Source organism: Tasmannia lanceolata, unplaced genomic scaffold (genome assembly GCF_043159265.1).
Source record: "Tasmannia lanceolata isolate RefF3 unplaced genomic scaffold, GAP_Taslan_0.1 ptg000026l, whole genome shotgun sequence".
NCBI classification, from domain to species: domain Eukaryota; kingdom Viridiplantae; phylum Streptophyta; class Magnoliopsida; order Canellales; family Winteraceae; genus Tasmannia; species Tasmannia lanceolata.
In genome coordinates, this window is record NW_027518703.1 from 7,206,755 (window position 1) to 7,230,870 (window position 24,116).

Below are 24,116 nucleotides of genomic sequence, written 5' to 3' on the forward strand. Positions count from 1 at the left end.
TTAAATTGAAATTTGTGCCATCTATTGATTTTTTGTCTTTCTAATAATTAATTGATTATGAAATACCAATTCTCTGCACCGTGGAGCTAATTCATGGCTCTGTCACTTGCTCTTGAGCTAACTCCTGGGCCCTGGTTGGAAATAATTAATTGATTATGAAATACCAGCTAGGAAACCCACGTTTATAGTTCTTGGGACTTTTGTTGAATTTCCGTAGGAAACCCACGTTTGGTTGCTGGGCCCAAAATAATCCCAGGAACCAAAATAACCCTGCACGGAACCCGAGGAAGGAAAAAAAATACTCCCAAAAACCAAAATAATCCCACGAACCAAAAATAAGCTTGCAGAAGATTTTCTTTCTTCCCAACAGTTCAAGTAACCAAACAAAGCATTTTTTTTCCCACCATAGTCCAGTCAACCAAACATGGGATTTTTATTTTACCGGGATACTTCCAGGGAGTTTTTTTTCCCACCAGTCTCCCAGGAAGTTTTTTGTTCCACAAAAATCCCAAAAACCAAAAAAATTCTGGCAACCAAACGGAGGAGAACCTTTAAATTTTAGGATATTATTTGTCTAAATAAGACACAATCATATAATTTCTCTAAATTGTTTCAAGGAAAAAAATTTCTTCTAGAATTTTTTTTCCAGCAATCCAAACAGAACCACCAGTCAACCAATGCAGACTGTGGTATTATTAGTTTTGTGGGTTTCCATAGTATTACCAAAAGAGACCAGCTAAGATGCCATTTGAAGTCTTCTTTGGCTCAATTCTCATTTCAACGAACAAACTTTGAAAGGAATGTCTTAAGATTTAGGGTTGGATTGCAAGTACACATGCAAATTACCCTCATAGTCCAGTAAAATTGAATATCTAAACTAGACCATAATCAGTGAGATACTAAATTACGACCTGTCATTTCCCCTCAAAACGTTCTTTTGTTTTCTCTAACAAATGGACAGTTCAAATCAAAGAAAGGAAGATATGTTTGTGGGTGATGTATCAAATTGAAAGTTCAAATCAGTCAGAAGTAGGATCCATCATACTGTAGTGGGCCCACCTCATTGTATTATAGTGAAGCATATGATACAAAATTATTTCTTGTGCATCCAATCAGCTTGTAATTGCAAGCTGTTTGGTGGTTGTGGCATTCAAACTTAACAAATGGACAGTTCAAATCAAAGAAAGGAAGATATGTTTGTGGGTGATATTTCAAATTGAAAGTTCAAATCAGTCAAAAGTAGGATCCATCATACTGTAGTGGGCTCACCTCATTGTATTACAGTGAAGCATATGATACAAAATTATTTCTTGTGCATCCAATCAGCCTGTAATTGCAAGGTGTTTGGTGGTGTGTGGCATTCAAACTAAGCTGTCCAAAGGTGGGGCTAGGATCATCCCACTAAAGATGGGCCCAATGCTAATCAACAGACTTTATCAGATTTTCCATCATTTATGCATTGAATTTGATTTACAGCGTATGCATCATCCCAGTAAAGATAGTGCCAGCTAATCAACAGACTTTATCACATTTACCATGATTTATGCATGGAGTCACAGCATATCCTTATTTAACAGTAAAACCCTATGAGGTTCCTTGAAAGGAAATCCCATATTTTGTCAAAGGAATTTTGCCTAATAAATGTTGACATATGGGGGGGACTTATTTAAGTTTCAAAGGTTCATCACTAATTGAAAATTTGGATTATATTTTATAAATGAGAAATGATTCCAGCATTTCCACCCCTTCTTCTTTGGATTATATTTTATAGGGATTTGCTAGCCAATTTCGCGGAAAGCCATTTCGCGTCTGACTTTTGCATGTGAGAATAGCCACCTCGAATAAGACAAAATGTGCCAAAAAGTCAACCTGTGTGGCTGTTATCACATGCAAAAGGCCGACGTGAAATGCCTTTCCGCGAAATTAGCTAGCAAATCCCTCGGACCGTGTGGCTGTTCTCACAAGCAACATGTTTCATTGTATTACAATGAAACATGCCCACTACTACTGATTAGCCCCTCACGCCAATCATCTCATGACTCTTCTTAAGATCTGATGGGGTGTGAAAACACCAGCCTCTCACAGGCTGCCACCTGTCCCAGAGTAGGTGAGACTCAGCCTCTCACAGGCTGCCACCTGTCCCAGAGTAGGTGAGACTCAGCCTCTCACAGGCTGCCACCTGTTCAGAGTAGGTGAGATCCAGCCTCTCACAGGCTGCCACCTGTCCCAAAGTAGGTGAGACCCAGCCTCTCACAGGCTGCCACCTGTCCCAGAGTAGGTGAGACTCAGCCTCTCACAGGCTGCCACCTGTTCAGAGTAGGTGAGATCCAGCCTCTCACAGGCCGCCACCTGTCCTGGACACCTGTCCAGGACACCTCAACAGATTTTCCCTATAAATAGGGGACTAAAGCTCAGACTGATGGGTAATGCGAAAATCCCTTCTCTCCCTAAACTCTTAAGACATCTCCCCTTCACTCCTGCTCATACTGACTTGAGTGTCGAAGGGCCTGTCCGGAGTAAAACCCGGTCTGGTCTTCTGACCTCGCTTGCCTTGTGCAGGACTAAGCACTCACCGCAGGACTCATACTCAACCTCCCTCGTCGCTCGCTCTCAGCTCTTACGCCACTGCTGTACCTGTTACCGATTTTTGGTCTAACAGATTGGCGCCATCCGTGGGACCAAGAACTAAAAGCTGTTCTTACATCTCACTTACAAAATGGCAGGGCGCAAGAGTGCGCGATTAGCTTCTGCGCAGAACGACCAAGCCGCGCTACCTCGCAGGACCCGGAGTGGTCGAATCGCCTCGATGGTAGTGGCAGCTTCTGCCGACCAAAGCCTTTCTCGCTCGGAGCATCACAATCCCGTGCCCACCTCGGAGCAAGTCCAAGCCCTCTTCCAGCAGATGACGGCCCTTGTTGGTCAGTACCAACAACTACTTCAAGCACCCCCTCCACCTCTTCCAGAGGCCCCGCGATCTGCCCAAGGAGTCCACAGGGGAGAGTCATCACGTCACGGGGAGGGCAGAACTCATCACTCCGCTAGACAAGTTTATCGCCCCATAGTGAGGCACGCCCAGACAGAACCTCATCACCGCGAAAGATCGCGGTCTCGCTCCACGCAGAGGCGCCGGCCTCACGAAGATCGTTTGCCACCGGCAAAATCTCGACCTCGTCGTAGGAGTCCGGAAAGTCAGTCCGGTTCTGCGGCAAGCCCATTTGTGGGAAGAATCAGGTCCCCAGACCGCAGAACGGATCCGCTGCTACAGAGAATGGAGGAGATGAACCACCGGATAGAGGAATTGGCGAAGGACCAGAGCCGGCCCGCCTCTAGAGCGTTCTCAAGCAGAACGCCATTCACTAAGGATGTCCTGAGTGCTCCAGCACCCAGAGGATTTAAGATGCCTGCCGTCCCTCAGTACGACGGCACTACCGATCCCGTGGATCATCTGGAAACATTTAGAACAATGATGCTCCTCCACGGCGCCTCCGACAGCTTCATCTGCAGAGCCTTCCCAACGACGCTCACTGGCGCGGCAAGAGACTGGTACTCCAGGATCAAACCAAACTCCATCAACAATTTCGACGATTTTGGAGAGGACCTCGTCCGCCACTTCATGAGCAGCCGCAGGCCAAAGAAAACAACAGCCTCCCTGATGGCCTTGCGACAGGAAGACAATGAGCCCCTGAAGGTGTTCGTCCGCCGCTTCAACAGGGAGGCACTACAGGTGCCCAATTTAGATCCCTCAGCGGCTATGAACGCACTCCTCACCGGTGCAAGATCTGATGATTTCCGTCGAGCGGTGGCTCGGCAAAATCCGCACTCACTGGCGGATCTCATGGCCGGGGCAGAAGAGTACATAACAGTGGAAGAAACACTGGCAGCTCTTAATTCAAACCGGAGGATAACCTCTGAAGAGAAGAATCTGCCTAAACAGCGTAGGGAGGATAAACCTCCCAGGAAAGAGAAGTCTCCACCCCCTCAGAGAAGAGAAGAGAACTTCACACCTCTCAATACCTCTAGAAAGCACATACTGGCAGCGATCAGTGAGGAGGAGTTTGTGAAGTGGCCGCCCAGAATGATCTCCAAAGGAAACAGAAGAGATCCTTCAAAGTACTGTCGGTTCCACAAGGACCACGGCCATGACACAGAGGATTGCTGGCAGCTCAAGGGAGAAATTGAGCAGCTGATCAGCCGGGGTTATTTGAAAAAATACATCCAGAATGACGGCCGCACCCAAGGGCGCAAAGGAAAGAGTCCCCAGGGCCGTAGCCCTCGAAGATCACCGCAGCCCCCTCCTCAGGATAAGACTTCTCAGGTCACCGACGCGCAGCCTGAGGCACCCCGATCTCAACCAAGGGGGGTTATCAATACAATCATGGGCGGACCAGCCGCCGGGGGCACCTCCTCTGCTGCTCGAAAAGCATATGCACGGCAAGTTAACGCCGTTCACACAACCAGCAAAAAGTCAAGAACGGAGAATGAGATCTCCTTCTCAGACGCAGATCTGGACAGCCTTATTTTGCCCCACGACGATGCATTGGTGTTAACCATGCTCGTTGCCAACTGGGAGGTAAAGAAAATTCTTGTGGACAACGGGAGCTCAGCGGATATTCTATACTACCATGCCTTCGAGAAAATGATGATAGGCGACGACCGTCTAAGGCCGGCGAACTCAGATTTGTTCGGCTTCTCTGGAGAGGTCGTGAAAGTAGTGGGGCAGATTGAGCTCCCCGTTCTTGTCGGAGACCCACCTCGTCAAGCATTCGCCATGGTTAACTTCCTGGTAGTGAAGGCCACCTCGGTCTATAATGCTATCTTGGGACGGCCTGGCCAGAATCTGATCCGAGCAGTCGCCTCAGCCTACCACCAAAAAATGAAATTCATAACCCCTAATGGTGTGGGGGAAGTTCGCGGAGATCAGCCTCAATCAAGGGAGTGCTATGCAATGGCACTGAAAGGTAAAAACGCAGTGGAATCACTGCCAATCGAACTGCTTGATGTAAGGGACGAACTCAGGGGTACTCAACCCGCTAAGGACCTACTCTCCATCCCACTGTGCCCGGAGGACGGTGAGAAAGTCGCTCTGATCGGTTCCTCCCTTAGTAGTAGCATTCAACATCAACTCACCGAGTTTCTCCAGGGCAATGCAGATGTCTTTGCATGGGTTCCTGCCGATATGCCCGGCATCGATCCAGAGATCAGCACTCATAGGCTTGGTGTCGATTCAACCTGCAGACCGGTGAAACAGAAAAGGAGACACTTTGCTTTTGAAAGGCGACAGGCAATAAAAGAAGAAGTGGAGAGGCTTCTGAAGGCTGACTTTATTCGCGAGATTCGATATCCGGACTGGCTAGCAAATGTAGTCCTAGTCAAGAAGACTAATGGAAAGTGGAGAACCTGCGTCGATTTTACTGATCTGAATAAGGCTTGTCCCAAGGACAGTTACCCGCTCCCGAAGATCGATCAGCTCATCGACGCCACAGCGGGTCATGAACTGTTGAGCTTCATGGACGCCTTCTCCGGATATAACCAGATCAGGATGTACGAATCGGATATACCAAAGACCTCATTCGTCACAGATCAAGGGACTTATTGCTACCGAGTCATGCCCTTCGGCCTCAAAAACGCCGGAGCTACTTATCAAAGGCTGGTGAACAGACTTTTTCAGAACCAGATCGGCCGAAATATGGAAGTGTATGTGGATGATATGCTGGTCAAAAGTCGAAGCGCACAGGACCACGTGTCTGATCTCAGAGAAACATTTCAGGTCCTCAAGAAGCACAACATGAAACTCAACCCCACCAAGTGCACCTTTGGTGTCAGTTCGGGGAAGTTCTTGGGATTCATGGTGAGTCAGCGAGGGATAGAAGCAAATCCCGAGAAGATCAGAGCTGTGGTAGAGCTTACCGCCCCAAGAACCATCAGAGAAGTTCAGCGGCTCACGGGAATGATAGCGGCGCTGGGTCGCTTCATCTCCAAATCGGCGGAGAGATGCCTGCCTTTTTTCAGTGCGGTTAAGGGCCTCAAAACTGCGCCCTGGACGGAAGAATGCCAGATTGCCTTCGACGAGCTGAAAAGGTATCTGTCCTCCCCGCCATTATTAACAAAGCCGGAGCCAGGTGAGGAATTATTTCTATATCTCTCCGTTAGCTCCACGGCACTGGCAGCTGTCCTCGTCCGCGAGGAGCACCGCCAGCAAAAACCAATCTATTATGTCAGCAAGGTTCTTCACGACGCAGAAACAAGGTACCAGCGGGTCGAGAAATTGGCTTACGCGCTGGTAATGGCTGCAAGAAAATTAAGACCGTACTTTCAAGCTCATACTGTAAAGGTCTTGACTGACCAGCCGCTCCGGCAAGTACTCCATCGACCAGATATCTCCGGACGACTTGTGAAATGGGCCGTAGAGCTGAGCGAGTTCGACATCCAGTACGCTCCAAGGCCAGCCATCAAGGCCCAAGTACTGGCAGATTTCGTAGCGGAGTGCACCATCCCCCAGCAAGTCGCCGACCCTGAAACGGTACAACTCCCAGTTGCAGAGAAAGCGGTTCCTGACGAATGCATAGCAGAAACTCAGACAGAAATCTTGCAACCCCTGGCAGAGCAGGACTCCATGACCAGCACACCAACTTGGGAAGTATATGTCGACGGTTCTTCAAATAAAAACGGCTGTGGAGCAGGCCTCATCCTCACTGGGCCTGAGGAGTTCACTGCGGATTATGCTCTGAGATTCGGATTCCGTGCGTCCAACAATGAGGCAGAATATGAAGCCCTCCTTGCCGGAATGAACCTAGCAATTCAGACCGGCGCCCGGAAATTAAAAGCATACTGCGACTCACAGCTGGTAGCAAATCAGATCCAAGGGGTCTACGAAGCCCGAGATGAGCGTATGGTTAAGTATCTTGCTAAGGTTCATCAACTCTCCAGCCGGTTTGCCAGTTTCGAGGTCATCAGAATACCGCGGACAGAAAATGCCAAAGCAGATGTACTGTCGAAGCTGGCTGCTTCTGGATACACCACTCTTGGAAGCATACGTATGGAATTTCTACAAAGATCTAGCATCGAAAGGGAAGCCGCAGATATAATGCAGGTGGAGAACGAGCCGTGCTGGATGGATGAGATCATTCATTACTTACGGGACGCGAAACTTCCCGAAGATAAGAAGGAAGCCCGTAAGGTGATACAGAGAGCCGCCCGATTCTCCCTCAGCGGTGACATTTTGTATAAAAGGTCCTACACTCTCCCGTACCTGAAGTGTCTGGGACCAAGTAACGCCGCGTACGCATTGCAAGAGACTCATGAAGGAATCTGCGGAGAACATCTGGGGGGCAAAGCCCTGGCGATCAAGGTACTCCTCAGAGGATTGTATTGGCCCACCATACGACAAGACGCGCTGAATTTGGTTAAAAAGTGCGAGAGGTGCCAGAAATTCTCCCCCACCATCCACCAGCCTGCTGTGGCGATGGCCCCAATTATCAGTCCACTCCCTTTTGCAGTATGGGGGATGGACATTCTTGGTCCTTTTCCACCGGCTTCCGGAAAGCGCATATTCGTAGTAGTGGCAATCGACTACTTCACCAAGTGGGTGGAGGCAGAACCTCTAGCCCAGATCACTGAGCAGAATATACAGAATTTCTTCTGGAAGGCAGTGGTCTGCAGATTTGGGATTCCCCGTGCCTTAATCACAGATAACGGCAAACAGTTCGACTGCCGGAACTTTCGGAAGTTCTGCTCTGACCTAAAGATTGAACAGAGATTCACTTCGGTTGCTCACCCCCAGACCAATGGGCAAACAGAAGTAACCAATAGGATCTTGCTTCAAGGGATAAAGAAAAGGCTGGATGAAAAGGCTGGCCGATGGGCAGATGAGCTCTACCATGTTCTGTGGGCTTACCGCACCACTCCTCGCACGACGACTGGTGAATCACCATTCAACCTCTCTTTTGGAACTGAAGCCGTGATACCTGTTGATATAGGCACCCCATCTCCCAGAGTCATCAGTTTCCATGAGCAACTGAACAGCGACGGACTCCGCGCCAACCTCGACTTATTAGAAGAAATCCGGGAGGAATCTCGAATCCGGGTCGCCGCTTATAAGCAGAAGGTGTCGAATTATCACGACTCCAAAATCCGCCCCAGAGAATTCAGGACAGGGGATCTGGTCCTGAGAAAGGCAGCCGTCTCCCAGCCGACGAAAGTAGGGAAACTTTCCCCAACTTGGGAGGGACCCTATCGAGTGAAGGAAGTTATCCGGCCAGGAAGCTACAGGCTAGAGACACTGGAGGAGCACCTATTACCTCATGCATGGAACTCCAAAAACCTCAGGAAATATTATCAGTAGTCGAATTATCCGGCGTGAAAAGGTGATCTTGTAAATTTGTATATTTGTTATTATGAATAAAAAATCTTCTTGCAAATTCAGTGTCATTTTTATATCTGGAAACCCAGTTCTTAAACTTGGGTACGCACTGGAAACCCAGTTCGCAAAACTTGGGTACTCACTGGAAACCCAGTTCTTAAACTTGGGTACGCACTGGAAACCCAGTTCACAAAACTTGGGTACTCACTGGAAACCCAGTTCTTAAACTTGGGTACGCACTGGAAACCCAGTTCACAAAACTTGGGTACTCACTGGAAACCCAGTTCTTAAACTTGGGTACGCACTGGAAACCCAGTTCACAAAACTTGGGTACTCACTGGAAACCCAGTTCTTAAACTTGGGTACGCACTGGAAACCCAGTTCACAAAACTTGGGTACTCATTAGAAACCCAGTTCACAAAACTTGGGTACTCACTGGAAACCCAGTTCTTAAACTTGGGTACGCACTGGAAACCCAGTTCACAAAACTTGGGTACTCACTGGAAACCCAGTTCACAAAACTTGGGTACTTGTTAAAAGACCAGTTCGTCGCAATTCGACCATCAACGGCCTCACTCACAGGTTATCAAAATAAAAAGACAAAGTCAAGCAAATCACTCAGCTGAGAAGTATCAGAGACAGACAAATTTCATTGATCAGAATATGTGGGGCCTCGAGGGCCATTACAAAATTCACTTTAAACATGCTGGTAAAAGCTGTAGGGTCTCAAGGACCATTACAAAAAGAGGTCAAAACAAAGACAAAACAAAAAAAAAAAATCTCTAAGCATCTGGAAAAGAGGTGATGTCAGCAGGAGTATCAGCAGGAGTATCTGGCTCCTCATCAGTAATCTTCGGCCTGGCAGGGAGAGTCATGTTCTGCATCAATAGATTTGGATTGCAGGCCTGGAGCTCCTGGAGGCAGTCGTAGTATCCAAGACTGTAAGCCTCGCTCGACAGGCTGAAAAGTTCAGCCTCCTTTGCCTCTGTGGCCTCTTTTACTGCCTTCTCCTGCCTGTCAGTGGCCCTTCCTCTTTGAGCCTCCATGGCTTCAGCAGCCTTGGCCAGTTTCCTCTTCTCTGCGGCCAGATCTTCTTTTAACAACTTCTTCTCCTCCTCTATTCGCCCAATGCTCGTTTGAAGCTCCTGCACCTCAGCGGCCAACTTTCCGTTCACCTCTTCAGATGAAGTAATGGCTTGGGAGAAGCTCTTACTCTTCTCCTTGAGGTCATTATAGTATAGCAAGATCTGAAGAAAGAACAGAAAGAAACAGGCATCAGTATGGTGAAAGGAAGAAATGGGCAGAAAGTTAGCAAATCAAAGCACTACTTCCTTACCTGGTAAGCGGAGGACAACACAGCCTCCTCTCCTGTAGCTGGCGGCTCGTAAAGGACCTGTTGCTTGTCCTTCTGCAGCAAACACTTGCTCATAAGCTCTGCTGCTACCCGGCTCTCGCCTAAGGCAGTGTCATCCTTCAGAACGGCCCAATTGGGTCGAAAGACTTGCTCACTAATCCCCGCAGGAGGGCGAGCCCCAGAACCGGCTCCGGTAGAAGCACCACCGGACTTAGAAGAGCCACCGCCCTGAGCAAAGGGGCCTACTAGCTTCACCTTAGTCTTGGGCCTCTGGGATGGGGGAGGAATGCCCTGTGACGGGGCCGGACTCCCCAGCACAGTCGCTTTTCTCTTCTGGCGCTCCTGCTGCGCCTGTTGAGCACCTTCTTGTGCCCGCGGTTGAGCTCCCTGCCTGATTTTCTCGACGGTTGATTGTTTCTTCATCTCTGCAAGACAAATGAGCAGCCAACGGTCAGAAGCAAGTATATAAAAAAATAAACAGATTGCATAGACAAGTCTAGCTACATACGTTCTGGAGTCGCGGCACTCACGCCCAGCCCGACCAGAATCGCCTCTTCAGAAAACTCCTTACAACGGATGAGGCCCGATTGCTCAATCTCCTTCCGCATCAAGGCGAATGTTATACTGTCCTCACCTTCGAGGAGCGGCTTTCGACTCAGTTTTGAGGTATCTGGAGTGTCCCACACTAGAGGGACGGACCAGGGCTCACTGGCCTCCTGATCCACAACATAGAAGAATCTGTTCTTCCACGAGTGAATCGACGAAGGAATGCCAGTGATTATCTTCCGTTCAGGGCGCTGGCTAATGTAGATCCAGCCCCCTTCTTTATGCTTCTTCAGGTGTGCACAAGCACGGAACAGTGACAAAGTCACGCTCCTCTCTAACCGACCGTGGACGAGGTATAAAAACCCAACTAATAATCTCCATGAGTTCGGAGCTACCTGGGCCGGGGCTAGTCCGTAGTATCGCAGCACCGCTGAGAAAAAGGGGTGCAACGGAAATCGGAGTCCTGCCCTCAGTGACTCCTCATAAATACAGAGATCCTGGCTCTCGTTGCAGGCTCTGTCTCCCTCTATAGCTGCCCTCAGCTCAAATCTCGGGGGCACACAGTATTTATCCCTGATATCTCCCAGCATAGACCTGGTGAGGTAGTTCTCCTCGACTAGAGCTCGCAAGTTGTATTTTGGATCGGCATCCATCCGCGCTCTAGCGATCACCTCCACGGCCCGGCCAGGAAGGAATGTTGTGGACGCTTCAGCAACGTCGCTCTCAACACTCCCTCCTGCTCGCGGGAGACTGCCAGTCAAGGGTGGAGTGGCATTCAGATCTAAGATCACTTCATCCCTATCCCCTCCGTCGTCACTATCTACAAGGTCTATCCTATCAGACGGACTAGCCAAAAAAGGCTCCTGAGGCATCCTAAACTCCGAAATACTGCTAGTGGAGGACCCCGTACCGGACTCGGAATCGGAAGTACTATCAGACATAGTAAAAGGAAGGGCTGAGAGGAATACCGGTGAGTGGAGCTCTTAAAAGATCTTGGAACGCGACTGCGAGCTACGGGCTGCGAACTGCGATCTGCGATCTGCGGACTGCGAGCTGCGAACTGAGAAGTGGAAACTCCCAGAGCAAGAAGAGAAAAAAGATGAAAGGTAAAAAGTAAAAAGTGAAGGGGGGTAAACCTCCTTATATAGTTTTTCAGAGGCGGTGGGGTAATAAATGCGATGCACGCATCTCGAGGCCATCCGGATTGCGCCACGTGTCCCCTATTTATGACGGACACATTCTCCCACCATCAATACGATCAAGCACGCGCGTAAACATTCACGTCCCAAAGATGGATCTCCGCACTCCGCACTCCGCACTCCGCACTCCGCACTCCGCACTCCGCACTCCGCACTCGGCATTCAGTCCGGAAAAAACCGTACTGGATATAACGCGTTCTCACAAGACGACAAAAATCAGTCCGGTCCGCACCGAACTGGCCGCTAGAAGACAAAATTCAGTCCGGAAAAAACCGTACTGGATATAACGCGTTCTCACAAGACGACAAAAATCAGTCCGGTCCGCACCGAACTGGCCGCTAGAAGACAAAATTCAGTCCGGAAAAAACCGTACTGGATATAACGCGTTCTCACAAGACGACAAAAATCAGTCCGGTCCGCACCGAACTGGCCGCTAGAAGACAAAATTCAGTCCGGAAAAAACCGTACTGGATATAACGCGTTCTCACAAGACGACAAAAATCAGTCCGGTCCGCACCGAACTGGCCGCTAGAAGACAAAATTCAGTCCGGAAAAAACCGTACTGGATATAACGCGTTCTCACAAGACGACAAAAATCAGTCCGGTCCGCACCGAACTGGCCGCTAGAAGACAAAATTCAGTCCGGAAAAAACCGTACTGGATATAACGCGTTCTATGAAGCATTAGGAGCCAGTCCGGTTGAAGCCGTACTCCGGACTGCGAACTCCCAACTCCGGACTCCGGACTGCGAACTCCAGACTGGATATTTGACTCTATGTTGCGCCAGGAGCCAGTCCGGTTGAAGCCGTACTCCGGACTGCGAACTCCCAACTCCGGACTCCGGACTGCGAATTCCAGACTGGATATTTGACTCTATGTTGCGCCAGGAGCCAGTCCGGTTGAAGCCGTACTCCGGACTGCGAACTCCCAACTCCGGACTCCGGACTGCGAACTCCGGACTGGATATTTGACTCTGTGTTGCGCCAGGAGCCAGTCCGGTTGAAGCCGTACTCCGGACTGCGAACTCCCAACTCCGGACTCCGGACTGCGAACTCCCAACTCCGGACTCCGGACTGCGAACTCCGGACTGGATATTTGACTCTGTGTTGCGCCAGGAGCCAGTCCGGTTGAAGCCGTACTCCGGACTGCGAACTCCCAACTCCGGACTCCGGACTGCGAACTCCGGACTGGATATTTGACTCTGTGTTGCGCCAGGAGCCAGTCCGGTTGAAGCTGTACTCCGGACTGCGAACTCCCAACTCCGGACTCCGGACTGCGAACTCCGGACTGGATATTTGACTCTGTGTTGCGCCAGGAGCCAGTCCGGTTGAAGCCGTACTCCGGACGCCGGACTGCGAACTCCGAACTCCGAAATCCGGACTGCGAACTCCGGACTCCGTGCTAAATTCTTCGATTCACCCCCGAACAACGTCTCCCCATCCAGAAAAACGAGTGATCACACTTTCCCAAGTCCTTCAATGACTTGGAAAACTGGGGGGCAACTGATGGGGTGTGAAAACACCAGCCTCTCACAGGCTGCCACCTGTCCCAGAGTAGGTGAGACTCAGCCTCTCACAGGCTGCCACCTGTCCCAGAGTAGGTGAGACTCAGCCTCTCACAGGCTGCCACCTGTTCAGAGTAGGTGAGATCCAGCCTCTCACAGGCTGCCACCTGTCCCAAAGTAGGTGAGACCCAGCCTCTCACAGGCTGCCACCTGTCCCAGAGTAGGTGAGACTCAGCCTCTCACAGGCTGCCACCTGTTCAGAGTAGGTGAGATCCAGCCTCTCACAGGCCGCCACCTGTCCTGGACACCTGTCCAGGACACCTCAACAGATTTTCCCTATAAATAGGGGACTAAAGCTCAGACTGATGGGTAATGCGAAAATCCCTTCTCTCCCTAAACTCTTAAGACATCTCCCCTTCACTCCTGCTCATACTGACTTGAGTGTCGAAGGGCCTGTCCGGAGTAAAACCCGGTCTGGTCTTCTGACCTCGCTTGCCTTGTGCAGGACTAAGCACTCACCGCAGGACTCATACTCAACCTCCCTCGTCGCTCGCTCTCAGCTCTTACGCCACTGCTGTACCTGTTACCGATTTTTGGTCTAACAAGATCTAATGCCATGAATTTTTTTTCCATTCAAAGTTGACTGCCAAAAGCTGCATATAAAACCCAAGCGCAAGAGCCAATCAGATGGACGGTCTAGTAGGGGCACCACATTAAGGTATCTTCATGTTTGGCAACCATGAAAGTTTACCTATCTCTCAATGCCCCGGATTTAGCGAGCCGATCTGCTAAATCGTTGGTGCTCCGAGGGACATGAACAAAAGAAAGAAAATTGTCGTTAATCATACAAATAATTTAATCCAAAAACTTAGCCAATCTCCATGGTCCGATGCTCTTGCCTTGCCTTGAACCCAAGACACCACATTTGAAGAAATTTAGGTCTTAGGTTATAAAATCTAAGTTTTAGCTTGTAAAATCCAGAATTTTACTATCCTCGATTATAAAATATGAGGTCCCGAGGCAGGAAAAGACGTGATGGAAAGAGAGAATCGATAGGGAGGAAACTCAAGAGAGTATTAAGACAAAAAAAATCCAATTCGAAGTAGGGAATATTTTTTCTTTGTTTACCAACCCCATCACATGCTTTTCGCTCCTACCCTCTAAACTCTCTCACCCTACCCTCTCTGCCGTTCTCTCGTCTTTGGGCACGGTTTCAGATCTCCGATTCGGATTGCTTTTTGGTCCTCACGGAAACCGAAATTTCGGCCGGGAAAATATTAAATAATTAATAAACATTGAGATTTTAGCTTGTCTTTTCTTAAATTTCAGATGAAATTTCCACTGAAATTTCGGTCGAAATAATGTAACGTAGTGGGCATGGTTTAAAATTTTGGTTTCGGTACCGGTTTTGGACCCCTGAAATTTCAAAATTTTGGTCGAAATCCCATACAACAAAGAAAAGAGTATTTTATTCAATATAAAATTTCGGCCGAAATTTTGGTAAAATATTAAAATAATTTTAAAAACAGGTTTTTTTGGCTGTAATTTAGGGGAAAAACGAAATTTCGGCACAATTAAGTACCGTTTCAGATAATAGTGATTTCGGAGTCGGTCTCCACCGAAATCCGAAATTTCAGATTTTGGTCGAAATTTAAAAGCATGGTTATGGGTACCCCCAATTTCGGTTTCCGGGTTGACCGAAACCTGAAAATTTCGGATTTTAGTTGAAATTTAAAACCATGCCTTTGGGTACCATGTAATTTTTTTTTTTTTTTTTTTTTTTTTCATAGTTGCCAAACATGCATACTATGGGACCGGTTGTCGGCAGCTGCTGGTTAGCCTCTACTCAGAACATTATAAATAAAAGAGTTGAAGTCAAAAGGGGCGTGGCTTTTCCTAAAAGGGAAGGGTTAGGCAATTGGTTTGGAACTCTCGCGATCATCGTTATCTGCACCTTCTTCACCTCCTCCTCACACACGCGCTCTCATCTAGAAAACACACGGACCTGCCTTTCTCGGACAGGTCGTTCCTCGGGCGGTTTACTTATGACTCATAATCCGTCGCTCTTTAACGTATCTACATTCTTCGTCAAATGACCAAAATGCCCCTGATCTAATCTTATTACGCAATTGTGTTTTCCTTCTTGAAGAATGACAAAAACAGCCCAATTCTTTGTTGGGCTCATTATCAGTGTAGCCAGTGGAAGTCTTATAATCTCTCCATTTTCTTCCCATGGCCACCCTCCTGAGGCCTAAAAACTAGTTTTTGTACAGTGGAAGCACCTATGGTACATTATTTTTCAAAAAGTATTGTACGGCTTACACCATAGGATGATCCAAACCGTCCATTTGATGGGCCACAACATAAATAGGTTTTGCCCCAAAAATCATTTCCACACGATGAACACAACCCTCTGCTCTTTGGAGGTTTCCATGATATGCAGTTCTTTTCTAGATTGGAGGGTTGGGATCATCCTGTGGAAATGATTTTTTTTTTTGGGCACAACCTATTCGAACACAAATTTAAACGTACTTTTGAGTCAAATAATCGGTTTGGTACTCACAATCGGTTGTCATAATCTTAAACGAAAATTGCCTTAATCAACTCTGAATCTCTACTCTAGTGTTAATCGACTGATCTATTTATTCCGAAAACTCAATCAATTCAATTGCAACAATTACACATAATCGTTGCACGCATTCACGCCTATACATAAAAATATCATCTTTTTTTTTTTGTTTTTAAATTTTTTTTTTAAATTCTGTTGTTTTCAATTAGTTATAATAGGTTTAGAAGTGAACAACTTTCAAAGAGTTGATTCTAAAACTTGGAAACACGGGACCATCTCCTACTCTCTGGCTCGACGGGAAAAAGAGCGAGTAATCAGAAACTCCTTCTCTTGTCTCCCATTCAAGATTTTGAGGAAATCCAAGATTCTTAAATCTGGTATCGAAACAGCCCCTTAGGGATTTGTTAGGGACAATTGCAGAAGGCATTTTGCGGAACGGCTGTTGCATGAGAGAGCAGCTAGCTGGTTTGCAAAACGCCTCATGCGATGGTCCCTAGCAGATCTCTTGTTTTACAATTTAAAAATAGGCTAGAGAAAGCCTTTGGGAATTGCAATGGTCTTTTACAGCTGGTTTAAAAGTGAAATGAAATGAGCAGTGTCATGATAAAAATAGGGCAGTGCGGGTATTAGTCCCCTGTATATCGCTTATGGACTGTACAATGGGTAAATTTTTTGGTGATAAGCTTGTATCTTGTATTGGCCACGAAACAAGAAATTTGCCAAATAAAAATATGCGTGGCTCAATTTCATGACCACAAGTGATACAACGTTTTGTTGTTTTCTAAAGATTTCTAGATGAATTGTATGGGTGATCCTATAATTTGACAACAGTGGCAAATCCATTTCTAATATGAGAGAGACCTAGGAGGAATTTAGCACCACATGCGTCCACGAACGGAAGCTACTTAGGAAAATTTTTAGGACCACATGTTCCTACAGACTTATTGGTAGGCTCTTCTTCTTTAGACGTAAAATGGACGTAAAACAAAATTTATGCTCAATTTTTAGTGTCGAAATGAGCAAAAAATTTTGTTTTTATGCCCATTTTACGTCCAAAGAAACAGAGCCTCAGTGAAAGCGGTAAGATTAGGCCCTTCATTTGCAGAGTCTTGAATTTTAATCAAATCATAATGCAAAAAATACATCTTACCTCTTGTTATAATCATCCGATTTTCATTTATTGATTATTGTATGTTGAAAATGCTACTGTTTGCAAATACTAATGATAACTGGAAGGGTCTTCTAATTTAACCAAGTCCTTATCCACAGATCAATAAAATCCCAGGGATTGTCTTGATGGATCAAGGACCATCTAGATGAAAATCATTAGGTCTTAATGTTATTTGTCCCCGTTAAAAAGACTTATATTTATAAATGAGATTTGAGTTAGATATACCAAGTGTTAGCCACTCTCCTATTTAGATTGAACAGTTGAAGTACAAATTATTAAATAACACCAACTCTAGCAACTTAAGCTTTTGGAGTAATTGGTTGTTTCACATGGTATCAAGGCACTGCAGGTCTGGGTTCAAAACTCAACAACTTCTTGATATTAAAAAAATCATCTCTACAACCAACCCAAAAGAAGGGCCTCATGTGCCACGTGTACGGCCAACACAGACAAAGAGGGTCCGCACATGAGGAGGAGTGTTGAATTATAAATGATCAAAAAACATCAACTCTAACAACTTAAGCTTTTGGAGTAATTGGTTGTTTCTCAATAACTTGTGACAGAATTAAATTTTAATTATCCAGAACCTATTTAATTTAAAACTAATACCCCCCCGGACGTTATTCGTTAAGTTGTAAAGATAAAGAAAAAAATAAAGGGGGTGGATTTATCGTCAAGCAGTGAGCCATTCTCACAGAAAGTGTTAAAGGGGGGATTTTATCCGTTTCGCCCGCGCCAGGGGGTGGGCATGGGTATAATTTCCGCGACAAAAAAACTTGTTGCAACAATTATTGTTGACTCACCCGAGTATAAATTTAGGGATTTGCTAGGGACCATTGCAGAAGGGCTTTCGGTTAACGTGATTGGACGTAAAAAAACGTTAAAGTTACCTACTGTTCACATTATAAGGGGGGCGCATACGAACTGCAGGGGGAGTGAAAATATCATCGTCCTAGGGCCACCTTTAAATATGTGGCGTGGTGTTTAAAGGGAAGTGATATATTCTCCCCCTTTTCTTTCCCAGGCCACCCCTCCTCTGTATTTCAGCACTTGTGATTGTGACTAGTCGTTTCACACAAGCCCACAACCAAAGGAAAGCAAGGTGAGAATTTACTCTCTCTCTCTCCCCCCTTTCTTAGTACAAGGGGGTGCCCGAGGGAAAAAAGAGGGGACAGATACATCATTTACGGTGTTTAAACTATGCAGAGTTTAGGAGAAGATGATTGGAACCTCTGCTCTTTGAGGCGAGAGAGAGAGAGAGAGATGTCTGAAATAAAAAGCCCATTAACTACCTGATGGGCTTTGGCTAAAAATTGTCCTAATAGAAAAGTTACATTTTCTATTGTGTGCCTATTAGGAGTTTCTCAAGAATATGTTATCTATATGCATTTTTATCTTTCAATTTTAGGAAAATTCATTCCCGTTAGACCCTGGAATTTCTCTTTCATGGAATATGGGAAGTGATATATTCACCCATTTTTTATTGCCTGGGACAGCCCCCTCTAGTGTAAAAGTCTGAAAGAGTAGTCATAAATACGCTAGAGGAGGCTGTCCCAAGTTAAAAAAGGGGAGCATATGTCACTTAGATTTTGAGCAAGAAAAAAACAGGGATAAAGAAGGAACCTAAAGCAAAATCCATTGATTGGTTAAAATCTATTTTTTCCGTGGTGGTCCACCCATTTAGACAGAGGTCACGGTGAAAGAAAAAAGAAGTCCAATAATCCCGGTCCATCAGACCCAGTCCGAACCGGCTGACCCAATAAGCTGTTCTTAAAAAATTAAAAAACTAAGAGGAAAGAAAACAAAGAGAAAGAAACAAAAAAGAACAGAGAGGGCAATTGGGTAATTTGGCCAACAACATCAGCAACAACAGATGGATTCGAGGAGCTTAAAATTCGAGCCTTTTGGCACACACGCAATTACACGTAAGAAAGACGGAGAGAGAGATAGGGAAGCTTCGTTAGGAAAGATGATAACTTTGAACGTGGTTGTAGCTCAGCACCACCATCCTCTACTACTTTCATGCCCATCTCTTCCCTATAAACTCAAACCATTTTCCTCTTCTTTCTCCATCATTTCATCTCCCTTTTCTCATAGTCTCTCCAAATACCATTCTCCCAATCTCTCCCAAATGCCTTCCCAAACAGCAAAACCAGGTGAGAACAAAACCCAGAAGCTGATTTTTCCTTACTATGATGTTTTTTTTAGCTTCTTCCATTTTAGAATTTGTTTTTGTTTGTTTATTGCACACCTTTGAATTGGGTTAGTTTGGAAATTGCTTTAACAGAACCCACAAATTTATTAAACACAACCCAGAAACTGATTTTTCCTTAATATGATGTTTTTTTTTAGCTTCTTCCATTTTAGAATTTTTGTATGTTTGTTTGTTATACACCGAAATTGCTTTTAACAGAACCCACAGATTGATTTTCCCTTTAACTAATGTTTCATTTTTGCTTTTTTTTTTTCCAAACTTATCTCTCTTCTTTCCCCATCATTTTACCTCGCTTTTTTCATAATCTCTCCAAATACCATTCTTCTAATCTCTCCCAAATGCCTTCCCAAACAGTAATACCAGGTGAGAACACGACCCAGAAGCTGATTTTTCCTTAAACCCAATAATTATTTTAGCTTCTTCCATCTTTACAATTCGTGTTTGTTGGACATGTTTGAATTGGGTTAGTTTGGGAATTGCTTTAATTAGAATACTGATGGTATTTTTAGTAATTATCTGGATTATGATTCTTTTAGTGCTAGGATAATGATAATAAAATTGTAATTCTCTCAGCGTTTCTCGCCGTTCTTTTATGATAATTTTGATGTTAAAATGTATGGGTTTTTTTTTTGTGATTTCAAATTGTTGGAGATAGAATCTCGTTTCTCTTTTTTGACTCTGCAAAATGCTCCCTAGCTTTGCGATTTTGTTGATCTTCTGAGTATTTTGGTTTATTTTTTCTATATTAGGATGAATTGAAATTGCCTAATTTGATTTTTTGATACTTAATCCTTTTCCCTAATTTGTGAGATTATTGTTATTGCTATTAGTTGAAAAGGCTTGATTCCAAGAATTTATTCGCTCTGTATTTTAGATTATTAGATTTGCATGTGATTAATTGCAAAGGATAAACTCTGTTTCTCAAAGTCCTGTTTGAAAATTAGTCAGCTGGACAGCTTTCCCTTAGAATGGCCTAGTTTGATCGTTACTTTTTTTTCCTGGGGTTTCTTAGTTTTTTATTTAACTTTTTCGGTTATTTTTCTTTAGAACTTCCTTCAACAAATCTTCCCCAAAACTAGTATGTGATAGTGCTACTTATCGCTATATCTTCTTTTGGTTTTGGCACTTCTTGAAGTAGATTAGTTTGAGTTCATGAGAACACAAAGTCAACATTCATCCTAGTATGTCTAAATTTACATTCTTGGTTTAGTAAACGATATGGTTAAGGAGAACAGGATATTATCAGGTGTTTGGATTGTAAGTTAAAGAATTATTTTTTAAATAACCTTGCTTATGATTCTCCACAAGGGCTTGTTTAGATTAATCTTTATACGCAGATCTTTGAAGGTAGAGTAGGAACAAAATGACTAGAGATTTCTAATAATTTTAACCGATGTCATCTTCCCCATGATTTCTAAGATTCTGAAACCTAAGTTTTGTGCCATTTGGAGGGTTTTGTAATTTGTAAAGTTAGATCATATAGAGATTCTAATTCGTGTTCGTAAATTCTATTCTAAACTTTCAAGTGCATACGTATTCCCTACCATGCTTTCTAGTTTTCAGGCCTCTGTCACACTAGGTTATTTGTTATTCTGAATTAGGTGTTTCTCATGAATCTTGTTTATAGTAAATGTTGGTGTTCCTCTTGAGCTGGTAACCATGGGAATATGTACTGAGACTTTTATTTTGACGCATTGGAACTTTTGGAACTAACGGCAGCTTTGTTTCTTCCAGTTTTTTACTCTTCAGCTCGAAGATGTGCTTGGATGCAAGACACGTCCCCATATTGTGATACTTTCTTTGGTCACAGAACGAAGCTGGGGCAGTTGCATTCGGTGTTTCCAACATCGCCTGCAATTGTTTCCTCTGTTCAGGACCTTTTCGATTTCATATGCAGTGGTCCTTTAATGAAGAAATTGGGTCTAACTCCAGAAATGGTTGAGGCAACTATAGACAGGTGGTTAGAGTGTGGGGTCCAATTGTGCCGACTGTTTCAGTTGAATGAACTGAACTTGACGATTCCTCAGAAAACAAGATTATTTCACTATTATATACCGGTATTTTTCTGGTGCGAAGATCAGATCTTGGATCACAGGTCCAAGTTTGAAGATGGAGATGAGATTCCTCCTTTAGTGGTATACTGCTATTCCATCTCTTCTGACTATAGTATTAACCTTGATGAATTTGGGCTTTACATAACACTTTTTTTTTTTTGCTGCAGATTGGTGTTAGTGCTCCTCAAGGTAGTGGGAAGACTACACTTGTCTTTGCTCTCGATTACCTCTTTCGGCTCACTGGAAGGTAAGGTCATATGATTTTCAAATTATGGAAATCTGATCAGTTAAAATTTTAAGTTATTGGTGGAAGTTCTTTAAAAAATACATGAGCTTATGAAGAATGTTACACTGATATCCACTTACTTTTTCTCAGGAATTCTGCTACATTATCAATAGATGATTTGTATTTGACAGCAGAGGATCAGGTAGATATATTGTCTGTATGGATTATTCTTATATCTGTTTGGGGGTCTGGGGAGGGCTAGATGTACGGAGCCTCGTGCACTGGGCCGCCCTTTTTTTATCTGTTTTCTGATTTGCTATGTGCATGCTATTAACTGTAGGCTAAATTGAGGAATGAAAATGCGGGAAATTCTCTCTTAGAGGTATCAATCAATATGACATTATGTAAATTTTAAAACTATCTATTCATAAAAGTTTGAGAATCATGTCCTGATGATTATTTAATCCTTGTATTTTCAGCTTCGAGGAAATGCTGGAAGCCATGATTTGCAATTCTCCATTGATACACTTACGGGTTTATTGAAACTAACTAAAGAAGGTACCCTCTCTCTCTCTCTCCATTCAATGCATATGTAGTTATGATCTATTGTTGATTTATCTTTAGTGGCTAAGGGGAAAAAATTTAATTTTTGCCTTTTCTACTTAAAGATATGATTATTTGTTAGCATCAGCTTCGATCAAATAATAACCAATTATATATGATATTCAGGTATGAAGATGAAGGTTCCCCGGTATGATAAGGTAAGCAAACACAGGACACAATTCATTTCTTGATATGCTTCCACAGTTTCTCAGTTATTTATGGATTGTTCTAATGCACATACAGTCGGCCTATGGCGGGAAAGGTGACAGAGCTGATCCTTCGACATGGCCAGAGGTTGAAGGGCCATTAACGGTAAGAACATTTTCTTGAAATTAATATCAGAGGACCCTATCCTTTCTGGTTGCTTTCCTCTTTAGTTCAATGTATACTATGTCTTTGTTGACATATTATTCTTTTATGTTCTGGTCATTCAGGTTCTCCTGTTTGAGGGTTGGATGCTAGGTTTCAAACCCCTTCCTGATGAAGTTGTCAAAGAAGTTGATCCACAGGTTAGTCCTAGGAAAAAAAGGTCCAGTATTATTATTGATTTATTACTTTTGTGTTTGTGAAATTCACTTGTTTATTGTTTGTTAATGAGATCAATTTTATTCACACAAAACTTCGTTTTCCAGCTGGAGGTTGTAAACAGACACCTCAAAGCTTATTATGATGCATGGGATAAGTTCATACAGTCATGGTTAGTTATCAAGATCAAGGAGCCAAATTGCGTTTTCCAATGGCGATTGCAGGTTAGTTATTCGGTAATACATCGGTGAATTATTAATCATAGTTGCATTTTGATGGTATGGGAATCCTTAGGAAAATAATCAGTATATATGTTCTCTGTGTTTCATTTGAGTTAAGCCACCATTGCCCTTATAACAGTCTCATTTATGACTGCAGGCCGAGATCGCCATGAGGTCAGATGGAAAAACTGGCATGTCTGATGAAGAGGTGCATTTCCTTACCCATTGTTTGATTCTATCTTCTTTTTAATTCTCCTCATTGCAATAATACAATAGTACCATGTAATATACTAAAACCAACATAAAATCTGATGTTGTTCTTTCGAACTGCTAATTTTCATATGGAACTTTCTATCTACTATTGTTTAGAAACTTGAAACTCATCTTGTAAAAAGGTGGAAATCCAAGCTTATGTATAGTTGGGGTTTTTTCCTTTTTTGGCCCTTATAATCAAGTTCTTTTGGGTTTCAACAAAACTGATTTGTCCTTTAATGATTGAGTGGAACTGACTTTTTGAGTTCTTGAGTACTTAATCCATATTTCCAAACACTGTTAATTTTCTTTTACTAGTTCTCTTGTACTTCATACATGTTTCTAAACACTTTTAAGTTCTTTTGCCCCATGGGTGGTTGATTATGGTATACTGAATTACCAATTATTTTGCAGGTTATTGATTTTGTTTCACGTTATCTGCCTGCATACAAAGCATATCTTCCCACACTGTACGCAGAGGGACCCAGTGGGTCGGATCCAGAGCACGTTCTCGTCGTCGAAATTGATGAAGATAGGAATCCAATGGCTTAGCTGACAACTAATTCGTTAGAGCAAAATATAGGCATTTTTTTTCTTTTGACAAGATGTATTCATTATATTGCAGCCTTTGATTTCATCCATGGGAAAATTCCTAGTACTTAGCAGTTTGATGTAACTGTAATACCAGCAATAAATATACAAGTGCATGAAATTTTTTCTTCATCTCTTGCATTTTTAATGTGGGGAAAGACATCTCTCTCTCTCTCTCTCTCTCTCTCTCTCTCTCATATATGGGAAAGAGATCTGATTCCTAACCAACAGAGCAGTGTACTTTTGTCAGTTGTATATAATCCTCACATGTATGTTAGAGATGTGCTTATCAACCATGACTCTGGGTGGATAAATGCTTAATTCTTTCATCAAGGTCCTCTTTGGATGCCAAAATTCTTCCTTATTTGAAAATAAGATCAATCTGTTCTGATCTTTCAGTATTTGCAAATGGCAATTCAAAGACTTCTTTGGAAGCCATTATCTGCATCATTTTTATAATTATTATAACCTTAATTTGAGTGAAATCACATTTAACTCGGAACCATTTGCTTATATGATTTATATGTATCCAAAGAGCCCCTGAAATTCAGAAGTCAGTCATGAGTTGTTTCTTTTTCTTATTATTTTGTTAAGGGATTCATGGGATAGTTTTCATGAGGAGTTAGATGGCAATTTTATCCCTCAAGATTGAGTTATAGAGTGGATTTTTTCCTGTATGGGGCAAAACTAGGGAGTCATCAAATACATAAGTTTACTAGACCTTAAT

General features: G+C 44.1%; 2 protein-coding genes across 2 annotated transcripts; one reads left to right on the forward strand and one right to left on the reverse strand.

The window, feature by feature from the left end:
* Positions 1 to 8,824: 8,824 nt before the first annotated feature.
* On the reverse strand, positions 8,825 to 11,595 carry LOC143858636 (uncharacterized). Its single transcript, XM_077369331.1, has 3 exons — positions 10,222 to 11,595; positions 9,696 to 10,138; positions 8,825 to 9,606 (listed from the first exon to the last, which is right to left on the reverse strand). The coding sequence occupies exons 1-3, from the start codon at positions 11,198 to 11,200 to the stop codon at positions 9,142 to 9,144; spliced, it is 1,887 nt and encodes a 628-aa protein (XP_077225446.1). The 5' UTR covers positions 11,201 to 11,595; the 3' UTR covers positions 8,825 to 9,141.
* Positions 11,596 to 18,560: 6,965 nt separating this feature from the next.
* Positions 18,561 to 23,521, forward strand: LOC143858669 (D-glycerate 3-kinase, chloroplastic-like). Its single transcript, XM_077369372.1, has 12 exons — positions 18,561 to 18,858; positions 20,652 to 21,052; positions 21,139 to 21,218; positions 21,348 to 21,399; positions 21,538 to 21,579; positions 21,677 to 21,755; positions 21,927 to 21,958; positions 22,044 to 22,112; positions 22,235 to 22,309; positions 22,433 to 22,549; positions 22,704 to 22,754; positions 23,213 to 23,521. The coding sequence occupies exons 1-12, from the start codon at positions 18,576 to 18,578 to the stop codon at positions 23,348 to 23,350; spliced, it is 1,419 nt and encodes a 472-aa protein (XP_077225487.1). The 5' UTR covers positions 18,561 to 18,575; the 3' UTR covers positions 23,351 to 23,521.
* Positions 23,522 to 24,116: the final 595 nt, after the last annotated feature.